The following is a 10,995-nucleotide window of genomic DNA, read 5'->3' as shown; positions in this document are numbered from 1 at the left end:
CCCCCACCCACCGCCCCACGAGGGACTCTTCAGACAACGACCAGGGCCCCGCCCCGCCCCCATCCGTGCGGCCGTCCGCTGCGGCGCAGCCCATGACGGCCCCGCGCCCGCCGCCGCCCACCCCCGCCCAGCAGCCCGCACCGGTGGCCCCGCCGCCGCCGCTGCCCGCGCCCGCGCAGAGGGCGCCCAGGGTGCTGCCGACCGCCGAGCAGCAGTGGCAGCAGGACAACGCAGCTGCGGCCGCCATGGCGGCTGGCAACGAGATGACGGATCCCAGGCCGAAGCTGTTCTCCTCCCAAGACTTCCCATCCCTGCCGCCCTGCAGCCCCGCCAAGCCCGCCGCCGGGGCGGCGGCTGCGGCGGCTGCGCGGCCGGCGGCGGCCGGGCCGGCCCGCAAGGTGGGGCCGGCGTCGCCGGCCGGCAAGGCGGGGCAAGCGGCGCCGACGGGGCCTGCGGCGCCCGCTGTGATGGCGCCCTGGCTTAGGGTTATAGGTAAGGAGGTGGCAGGGTTTGGCTGCGGCAGCGCCACAGCCACTTCATCTGCTGCAGATGGGGGGCCCGGCTGTGTCTTTTTCAACAGCCGCTGTGAAGTTGGCCTACATTGGAAAGTCTCGCGATACACCTTGGTAAAAGCCACAAGGCCCCCCATACACACACGCGCATGCGAACGCACAACGCCCGCTGCACCGCTCGCCACATGTCGCAGTCACCAAGGACGTCGCACCTTGCGTCCTCGTGCCCCTGGCGCAGCTGCGCCTGCCCGCCGGCCGCCCGCCGTGCCCCGCGGCGCTCGAGGCGGCGCTGACGTTTGACAAGAGGGGGGGCGGCCCCAGGGAGCTGGTGCTGCTGGAGGGGGAGGGCGCGGTGGCGGCGCGGTTCGGCAGCGCGGACGCCGCCAGGGTCTGCCTGTGAGTGCGCGCTCGCGCTGAGCTTTCTCGTCATAAAATGCGATCCTCGGCCTGCGCACCAGACTCTGCAAGTTGGGAGCACAAAAAGCATATTTATCCTTACTGCAACGAGCTCTGGCTGATTCCACTTGCGGCCGCCTCGCATGCACGGCTGACGATGCATCCCCCGAGACTCGTCCGTCCTGGCCCAGCCTCGATCTGAGCACCCATCACCCATCCACCCCCCGCAGGACCTTCCTCAACGGCGTCTACCTCAAGAAACTTCCAACCCTAAGCAAAGCTTAGCCTACGCTTAGGTTGAAACGCATACAAGAAACGACCTTGGTCTACACCGCACAACTTTGGCAGCAATCAACCTCACCCCAGCAACATGCGACCATCAAGCGAGCCGCCTGCTTGCACCAACTGAAGCAGCAACCTTGTTCGCACGAACGTCGTCGGGAGCACACGAGTAGTACGCCAGCTCTGCGCTGAGGCGCACGTCTGCATGGCTGTCATAGGGCGGGCGCATGTACCGCGCCGCCTGGGCATGAATAGCGCGGCTGGGCAAAGGCTGCATCCCGACCTGCGCGTCTGCTGGAGGCCTCTCTCCCTGGTCGCCCGCGATGTGGAATGTTATCGCCTCACACCCGCGCGCACCTGTCTTCTCGGGGCAGCAGCTACGCACCAACGCAACCTCGGACCTGTCTCATCACCTGAACCCTCCGCCCCTGCCCACCTTGGCCTTTGCACTGGTCCTGTCCCCTGCACCTGTATTTCTGTTTGACTTCCCCATGCCGATCACTTGCCTGCGGCTCCGGCCCTATTTCTGAGCCTTGCTTTGTTCCGCCACACCCAATAAATCAGCATGATTGCCACCACGCCTGGCCTCCCTCCCACTTGGCATGGCCTGCCATGCTACTTGCTCGTCCCAGCGCTCCCTTCACGCAATAACAAACGCCCTTGCAGGCAACGACACTCGCGTCCGCTCACCTTCTGCTTTGCACCCTGCCTTGTGCCCTCACGCGACCATCTGCGTACCTGTCCCCTCGCATCCGCTTGTGCCTTGTGAGCAACCCTTGTTTCAACCACCCCTTGCAAGAACCCAACGCCTCTGCCGCCCTCCTGGCACCAAATGCAACCGACAAGCGCGTGTGTGCGCCTCGCCGGGCTGCTGGTGTCTGAGGTTTTTCACACACACATTTGCTGCAAAACGCTGCGCGGCGGCATGACATAACCTTGTTGCCTTGTCTTCTGTAACCGCAGGCTGGAAGAGAGGGTGCGCGAGTGACTGGTGACTATTCACCCAGGCGCCTGAGCCGCCCCAAGCGCAGCATTGCAGGATGAGACAATGGATACGCGAAACACCAATACAAACGGATGATTATTGCATTTCCAGGAAAGGCATTCGCAAATCTTGGCGTTTCTTTAGGACCTTATGATATGCAGTCCGGTTCATGCGAAGGGCACGGCAGTCCAGCCTTGCGAGCGCTGCGGTCCACAGCGTTTGCAGGGGCGGCCGGGGCCGCCCCAGTGAGCGAATACAGCTGGTGCGCAGCGCAGTGTGCGCGTGCGCCAGCCCAGCGTTGGTCGCACGGCAAACAACAACAGTGAGTGAACACACACGCAAACAATTCTGTGAGGATGGCCGGCGAGCCTACCTATCATCCAGCCTTCAGACGCTCGCACACACTCACTGAAGCACAGAACAGGACCGCTCTAAAGGATAACCTCAAAACAATTTACCGGGCCGCTGCCCCATCCTTGCGCCTGTTCAGGAGCACTCTCGCCGCTGCTCCCGTTCCTCGTCCTCCTCCAGCCCCCTGGCTTCAGGAACTAACCCCAGCCGCCCCGCTGCCGCTGCAGCCAGCACCGCCGCCCCCGTCGCCGCCGGCGCCCCCCGTGCTCGCCCCGCCACCATCGCGATCGCCAGCCTCAGCGTAGCCGCCGCCACCACCAGCCGCCCCATCCGTATCGGCGCCGCCGCCGTCGTCGCCGCCGCCGTCGTTGCCGCCGCCGTCGTCGCCGCCGCCTCCCTTCTGACAGCCTGCGGCCTCGGCTGCGGCACCGGCCGCTGCGGCTGCGGGGGTGCCGGCCGTACCTGCAGGCGCTGCAGGCGCCAGGGGCGCCGTGGGTGCGGCTGCTGTGGGCTTTCCCAGCTGAGTCTGGTAGAGGACAATCGCCACCCTGTGGCGGTCTGGGGTGGGCCGCCACCTTTTGATTGTTTGAAGCGCAGAGCGTGCAGCGTGGGTGAAAAGGACGGGGAACGAGGGGAAGAGGGTCAGAAAGTTTGAGGAGGAGGCCGTTGTGGGGGCTGTGAAATGCGCGAGGCCGCATGCTCGCGCTGGTTGCTGAACAACTATCGCAATCCCACGCCCGCAGCAATCTCAAGCACTTCTCGACGTAACAGGGCGCAGCGCCTCCAGGTCAGTCCGCCGGGATGGACCAGAGGTGGGGGGCCCAACCACTTCATTAGCAATCTCAGCCGCATGCCGGCACTCACAGCTTCCCATTGCCGTGCAGGCCGCAGGGCGCGTCCCCGCTGCGGTGGAAGAGCACCAGGCCCTGCCTCAGGTCCAGGGCGCGGCGGTACTGCAAGGGAGGTTTTCAGGGAAGGATTAAGGGTTCGAGGCTCAGGGCTCAGGGTTTTGCAATCAGGGTCCGTGCGTCAAATGGATTGAGGGATTGAAGCGCGCCTTCGCAGGGCAATTGAGCAGGTCAAGAGGATGGTTTTGGCTAACAGGGGCAGGGGCAAGCAACCTCCATCATCGGTGGTTCCTTCATACTGGGACTACCGAAAATCTAGTGACACCCTTGTGTCCATGTTCAATGGGATGCAGCAGGCGCGGCCCGCACAAGCAGAGGCGCACCTGGGGCAGGAGGTACGCGCCGCCGCAAAAGGCCGGCTGCGGGCCAACCTCCAGGATGACTAATGCGCTGTAGCTTCCCGGGACGTTCTTGCCGTCCAGGTGCACCGCGGTGCGGTAGCTGATGTTCAGGCTGCAGTGGGGTCATTCATTCAAAGTGGGGTCAGCACGTTTTTGTAATCAGTCTTAGGGAGGGGTAACGGGGTGAGGCGTGTGATTGTTCAGTGTGTAAGCAAAGCTCCGAGTACGAGTTTGTCAGGCTGGGGGGAGTCTGCTCAGAGTGTTGCACAAGTCAAAGGCTTGAGTTTGCGAGGGAGAAGCTATTGACATCAGAAAGGAGAGCTCGAGCAGTCGGAAAGTTGCAGCCACGGCCACGCCAGCCCTGGCTGTGTGAGGCAGGTCTGGAGGGGTTTCGGGGCGGGAAAAACAAGGAGGGGCTAGTGGGGAGGTGCATGCGGCGCGGCTGAGTCACCTGTACGCGTTCCATCCGCTGCTGCCCAGCCGTGATGAGGCCTGCAGCTCGCTCGCGTACATGAACTGGGGGTGGGCGTGCAAGATCAGGTGAGCGAGGGACAAAGGGCGGCAGGTTTGGGGGCACAGACGAGTTGCCACGGGTGCGAAAGCTGAGGTGAAGACGGCGTGTGGCCGGCGACGCTGCAAAGACAGGGTCGGGCTGACGTACAAGGGCGGCATCGTGAAGGTTTGATCACCAGGCGCGAGAGCCCTTTTGAGAGGACGGCCTTCATTTCTTCGACGTCACACCCACTGCAACGGCCCCCACCCCTTGGACGCTGCACTGCAACGGCCCCGCTGCCGCGCGTCCCCCACTTACGTTGAGCATGCGCCGCGCGGCGTCCCGGGTGGTGTCGTGCGCGGCAAACGCGGCCCAAACCAGGTCTGCTGCGGCGCCCAGCAGGTGCTCCCACCCCGACATCAGGAGGGACAGCTTCGACTGCACGACCTGGTTGGGCCGCGCGCCTATGAGGGCGTGGCAAGGATGCCATTGTAAAAGTAGTAGGGTGAGGGCCCGTGTTGCAACAAACAACATGGATGTCAGAGATGGAGACGAAGAGGCTGTTCCCGCAGATGCTCCTGACACACGCGATCTACTGACTGCAAACGGCGCCCCCTTGCAGCCGGGCTCATTCGGTCTTCGGAATGCACTCCGCGCTCGCCCGCCCTGCACGCGACCCGCGCCCCTTGAACCAAGCCCGTCCGACCTGGCATGTCGGCCAGCTTCTTGCCGCCGCTCCAGCTGTGGATGGGGCCGGACTTCCAGCTTTTGGCGAAGCCCATGATGCTGCCACCCTGGGCGGTGACGTCACCCTCCTCACCCACATAGACCTGGGTTGGTGGGTGTGCGTGTGTTTTTGTGTGTGTGTGTATGTGTGTGTGTGTGTGTGTGTGTGTGCGCGCGTGCACGTGGACGTGTGCGTGTGTGGATGGGCGGGCATGCGCAGGTGGGTGGGTGGATGGTGGGTCGGGCTGGTGTGTGCGTGAGAGCGTATGCTGATTGGTGGTTTGGGCGCTTGGCGGGCGATAGGATTGTGGGGTGTTGCTAGTAGGGAGCCTGCATCCCCCTTTGAGGGTGAGGGGGATAAGGGTTCCAGCATTCGGAATTGGCGGGATTGTGCAAAGCAGAAGGTTATGACGTTCAACGGCAGGCTGATGCTTTGATATCAGGCCGCACTCTGCGCAAAAGTGCAATAGCGTGGGGTGAGCAAGCACATGTGAGATGAGTGTCAACATGCAACGCTTGGCAATGCCAGGCAGGGGTCGAGAGGTGGAGGCAGAGGCAGAGGGTCGTCCTTTCTAATCCCCACCTTGCGGCCGTCGGGGGACAGGTGTACCACTGAGGCGCACAGGATGGGAGCGCAGGTGGAAGGTCAAGAGTCGCAAGCAGAGGATGCCGTCGCATCAGGCGCGGCGAGAGGCACGGTCGGCGCGCCGCTGGGTTGGCCGACCGAGCAGTCAGCGTTCGTGCCCAGAGCATGGTGGGCTCGCATTGACAGGGCTTACGAGTGATGCGATTTGCGAGCATTTGCGGCACACGGCTCCCAAATTGCTCAACGGTACATTGAAAGAATTGCCCCCACAGGCGCTCACCATGCGCCAGGTGGTCGTGGGGGTTACGGGGCAGCGGCAGCCCCTGCTGCCGCAGCCGCGCCTCGCGGCGCTGCAGGGCCTGGTAGACCTGCGGTGAAATGTTTTTTGGAAAGCCACCCCAAAACGACAAAAACTTGATTGAAAAAACATGGTTTTCACCACCAAGACACCGAGATAACAAAGACACCCGACTAGCGGCGCGCGCTTGCGCTGCGGGTACCACCAAGGCAGTGTTGGGCACGCCCCGAATGCCAGGACCCAGGTGCGCGCAAGGGCTTCGGCCGGTCGTGCACGGCCACAGCCGCGCCCAGCTGCAGCTGGCCGTGCGCAGGCGCCCGCCAGCCACCTGTCGCCGTGTCAAGGCGCCGCCCCTCCCTCGCCTGCACCCAAAGACGCGGCCTCGCACTGACTGCGCACCTGCTGCTGCACGTGGGTTTGACCCAGGAATGCGGTGATGTCCACGGGCCCCGCGCTCACGCGGCCTGCACGGCGAGACACAAATCATGGCGACTTCAGCTTCAGCATTCCCAGCCTGCCTTGCACAGGCTGCTCCTCGCACTCAGCAGGGGGGCTGGGTATAATACGAAAGCCTGCGGGGTCGGGCGCTGACGCACAGCAAGGCGATCCAGGGTCGGCCGGCAATGCTGCGGCCAATGGTGACAAATGATGACAAGCAGTGGCTGTTGAGTGACGGATGATGACCTCACCGTCCGTCAGCAGCGGCAGCTCCCCCACCCTGAAAAGTTCCAGGCAGCGGTCAACAAAGGGCCTCAGGTTGTCAAACGCGGCCCGCGGCAGCGGCAGCACGCTCAGCACATGCTCCCCGCTCGAAGCGTCGGCGGCGTCGAAGCCTTCAAGAAGGTGGGAAAAGGTGGGAGATCGGTGAGGGGAAAGCGGCTGGGCGCGTGACGGCCGGGTGGGGGTTTGGAGGCATGCTGCATAGCCAGGGCCTGCAAGGGTTGTGCTGCTGCTGCGCCCTACTGATGGCCGCCAACACGTAAAGGCCCAGCCTGGGATCCGTCCTTGCAACGCAAAGATCTCCACCGCTGCGCTGCCAATTGCCACCTGTTAACGATAAGTCGCCTTTCGACTTGGTTTAAATGCCACGTCCGCGTCTGCCTTACTTCAAAGAATCATCACTCACCTGCAGCCAGGACCTCGGCGGCAATGAGTGTGTCCCGGCCGACCACATACTCCTCGAACTTCCCAATCTGTGGGAGGTCGCACAGGAACCAGCTCTCCTTCACCGCCGCCGTCGACGGCGGCGCCACGGCGACGCCGCCTTCGTAGCACGCGCCCGTCACCGCCGGCGGCGGCGGCGCCGACGAAAGGCGCGCACGCTCGCCGTCCACGCCGCCGCAGCCGCCGTCGCCGGCATCCCGGCCCTGGTCGTCGTCGTCCGATGGCTCGCCTTCGTCACTCGATGACGTCAGCATGGCCTCCTCGGCCTCCGCCTTCCTGGCAGCTGCCTCTTCGGCTTCCACAGCCGCATCGCACCGCACAACCCCTTCCTCTGCCTCCTGCACCCGCCGCGCCGCGTCTCGCACCGCCGCGCGCGCCGCCCGCAGCGCGGCCGCCGCCGCGCGCCCGCCACCGTCCTTGCCAGCGGCCGCTGCCGCCGCCTTGGCCGCGCGCGCGGCGGCAGAGTGCGACAGCCGCAGCTTGCGCCGCGCGCGCTCGAGCTCAGCCGCTGCCGCGCGCGCTGCCTTTTGGGTCTCGTCACGGCGCCGCTTGCGCTGCAGCGCGGCCTGCTGGCGGGTCGGCCGCGGCGCCTCAACGCCGGCGTCGGCAGTAGCAGTGCCGGCGTCAGAGGTGCGGCCGTTCGCGTCGCCCTCCTGATTCCGCATAGCGTCAGTCGTCGTTGCTGCGGCCGGCTCCTCAGCACCCCTGGTGGCTCCGCCACTGCCCGGCCCCTCCAGTGCTGCCGCAGCTGCTGCCGTGTGCTGCCGCCCCTGGCTGCCGCTCTCCCCACAGTCAGGCCGCCCCGCTTGCTCCTGCTGCGGCTGGTTCTCGTGCCGCGGCGGCTCCGGGTGCTGCTGCTCCTGAACTGATTGCTCCTCCTGCTCTGGTGACGGCTGCTGCTCCAGATGCCGCTTCTCATGCGTGTGCTCCGGCTCGTATTGCTGCTGCTGCTGCGGAGGCTGATCCTGTCGCTGCTGCTTTGCAACCTGCATGACCTGCTCCTGCTCTTGTTCCTGTTCCTGTTTCTGCTGTTCATGCTGTTTCTGCTGCTCCTGCTGCTGCTCTTGCCGCTGCTCCTGCTGCTCCCCCTGCTTACGCTGCTTCTCCATCTCCTGGTCCCTCCCTTGCTGCTGCAGGTGCGGCTGCTGCTCCTGTTGCTGTTGTTGCTGCTGCTGCTGCTGTTGTTGCTGCTGCTGCTGCTGCTGCTGTTGCTGCTGCTGCTGTTGAAGCTGCTGCTGAAGCTGCTGCTGCTGAAGCTGCTGCTGCTGCTGCTGCCGCCGATCCTGCTCTGTGTGCACCTGCTCCTCCTGCTGTTCCCTGGTAGCTGACCCATACCCGCTGCAAGCATCTGCTGGTAGCGCAATGCTGGTGGTGCACCCGCTAACAACTGCGCTGTCATGAGCTCCGACAGCCCCCGCTGCTGCTGTCCCTCCCTCCGCCATCGACGCCTCTGTCGCTGCTGTCGCGCCCGCTGCTGCCGACACCGCCGCTGGTGCTGCTTCAGCGCTGTCACCGCTTTCATGTGGGGGCGGCTCGGCCCCCGTTGTGGCCCTTTCGTTCGCCGCAACTAGAGTGCCCTCCTTTGCATCTACTGAATCCACCGCCTCCACCGCTGCCGCTTCAACCGTTGCTGTTGCTGCGACGGTCGCCGCCGCTGCTTGCGCTGAGGGTGCTGTCGCCGCTGCTTCCGCTGTTGTCGCTGCTAAAACCGCCACTGCCATCTGCGCTGGCGCGTCTGCCTCCACCGCTGTCGCTGTCTTCTCCTCTGCTGCCTCTGCCTGCTCTGGCCCTGCTGCCGAGCCTGCCTCCGCTAAAGTCGCTGCCTGCCCTGCCGCCGCTGGTATATCTGCTACTTCCCCTGCCGCTGCCGTCTCTGCGGACCCTGCCTCCAGTGTCCCTGCTGCCTCTGCTGCTGTTGTTTCCTCAGCTAGCGCCACTGCCTCGCCTGCCTCCCCTGCCGCTGCTGCATCTGCTGCCGCGGCTGCTTTCGCTGCCACCGATGTCTCCGGCAGCCGTGGCAAAGTCGGCTTCGGAACCACCCAAGCGTCGCTCACGCGCATCACCGGCAGCCATCCATCATCAGCCCTTGCGGCAGGAATCTTCACACCCTCGCCGTCCTCGCCATCCGCCCCCTGGCTGCCGCACTCGACATCCGCTGCTTGCAAGGGCGTGGGCGCGCCCCCTGGAGCATCGTCGCCACCACCGTCCACGCCTGGTGTGCCACCTCGCAGCTCGCCAAAGGGCAGCGGGGGGCTGATTTCGTCGCCGCCGCCGCCGTCGCCCCCGCCGTCGCTGTCCGCCCCAGCAGCCGCCGCCGCCTCGGCCGCGCGCCGCGCGGCCTGCGCGAGCCCGCGGCCGCCGATGAAGTGCACGCCGCGGCCCCCTGGCCCGTAGTGCGGAGATGGGCCGGCGCCGCGGGCGCCCGCGGCGGCGCCGCCGCGGCCGCCGCTGTGCTGCAGCAGGCGCTCCTTCAGGGCTGAGTCTCGGGCAATGACCGCCCAGTCCGCGGTGGAAGTCCGGCAGGTGGCGCCTGCGGTTGCAAGGCGGCGCACGCACGAGGGCAGCCGTGATGCGTGTGCATGAGGGGTGGGGCAGTTGGCTTTTGCAGCAGTGGGGGGATGCTGGCTGCTGCACAGGCCTCTTAAGCACAACGCTTGGGTGGGCACGTTGCACCAGGAGACGTGAAGCGAGTGCGGGGTCCCCATGCTTTTTGCCAACTCTTAGCCCCACCTTTTCTCAGCATGCTGCAGTTCCACCTGGCCCCGTCCCCCGCCCGCTCCAGCCGCCTGGCCGTCTCGTCTGGGACGTTACGCCTGGAGAGGCGGGATGATGTCAGCGCGCGAGTGACTTTTCCCCGGGCCTGTGCATGCCAGCCGCCCCTGAGTGCACTGAGCGGGCACTGAGAGAGTGCGAACCAAGCCGGATGGCCCCAAACTCCGCCGCCCGCCGCCTGGACTGGAGTCGCGCAAACTTGGCAGCGGCTGATCGCCCACCATTTCCCGCAGTCGTCGCACTGGGCCCAGCTCTCAAAGTCGTGGTGCTCCGTCACGACAACCTCGGAGCCGCACAGCGGGCAGGGCGCCGTGTCATCGCGTCCGAGGTTGGTCCAGAAGCCGCACGCGCCGCACGCCTCCCACCTAGGGGCAACGGGTTCGTGGGCGAGTCTGGACACCGGCACCAAGCAGTATAAACAACTACATGCGGAGAGGAGCGAGCCAACCCGCTCGCCATGAACAGGAACTCGGGTCAGCTGAGTGGAAGCCAACAGGAAGGTGGCAGCAAGGCTGCCCACACCAAGGATCTGGGTACCTTGCCCAGCGCCCGGAATGCAGGACACTGCAGGGCAGTCCAACTGCTCAGACAGGTGCGGATTCACCATTACTCACCTGTCACGCTCTTTGTTCTCTGCGTGAGCCTCTGGCCGCCACCCTCCGCCGCGCCCGCCGCGGCCTCCGCCGCGCCCCCAGCGGCCGCCCCATCGGCCGCGCTTGGGCGTCCACTCGTCAACCCACGACTGCGGCTCGTGGCCGATGTCGATGGCAAAGTCGGCCAGCCGCGAATTGACGCCGGCGCGCGAGCGCTTTTGCCTGCTAGCGGTGAGACCAGCGGCGGCGCCACGCTCATGCTCGGGCGACGATTCCTCCGCGGGTGCGTCGGGGTCTGGTGTCATTCTATGATGCGTTGAACCATGTTTATCATCCATCGCACAGGTGCAATTGTGCTAAGATCGTCCAGGGCCGCTTTTGCGAAAGTTGAAGATCGTGGCCGGTGACCGCGATCGAGAGCGCATGGTCAGGTGCTCTATATGAAATGTACGTATCTTGGACATCGCCAACGCAGCACGGCACATTGGTGCGGCAACCGAACCCAGCATGCGTGCCGCCGCCGGCCGGTCGTCCGGCGTATGCTCGGCCCTTCGCCTGAGCCTGCTTTTGCACGGCTCGGCACACCAA

At 65.3% G+C, this 10,995-nt stretch overlaps 2 protein-coding genes across 2 annotated transcripts; one reads left to right on the top strand and one right to left on the bottom strand.

Moving 5' to 3' along the window:
* Nucleotides 1-92: 92 nt before the first annotated feature.
* On the top strand, nt 93-1,193 carry MNEG_0197 (hypothetical protein; the record flags this gene model as incomplete). Its single annotated transcript, XM_014051317.1, has 3 exons — nt 93-492; nt 707-908; nt 1,139-1,193. 3 exons carry the CDS (start codon nt 93-95, stop codon nt 1,191-1,193), a joined length of 657 nt encoding a protein of 218 aa, XP_013906771.1.
* A 2,193-nt stretch (nt 1,194-3,386) lies between these two features.
* MNEG_0196 (hypothetical protein) lies at nt 3,387-10,712 on the bottom strand (the record flags this gene model as incomplete). Its single annotated transcript, XM_014051316.1, has 14 exons — nt 3,387-3,479; nt 3,758-3,887; nt 4,227-4,291; nt 4,587-4,732; nt 4,975-5,098; nt 5,578-5,606; nt 5,861-5,948; nt 6,278-6,342; nt 6,568-6,711; nt 7,005-8,390; nt 9,150-9,572; nt 9,773-9,855; nt 10,036-10,179; nt 10,429-10,712. 14 exons carry the CDS (start codon nt 10,710-10,712, stop codon nt 3,387-3,389), a joined length of 3,204 nt encoding a protein of 1,067 aa, XP_013906770.1.
* Between the last annotated feature and the right edge of the window lie 283 nt (nt 10,713-10,995).

This window comes from Monoraphidium neglectum (assembly GCF_000611645.1).
Source record: "Monoraphidium neglectum strain SAG 48.87 unplaced genomic scaffold scaffold00013, whole genome shotgun sequence".
Taxonomy (NCBI): Eukaryota; Viridiplantae; Chlorophyta; class Chlorophyceae; order Sphaeropleales; family Selenastraceae; genus Monoraphidium; species Monoraphidium neglectum.
Note: the sequence above shows the minus strand (reverse complement) of the source record. Positions and strands in the feature narration are given on the sequence as shown.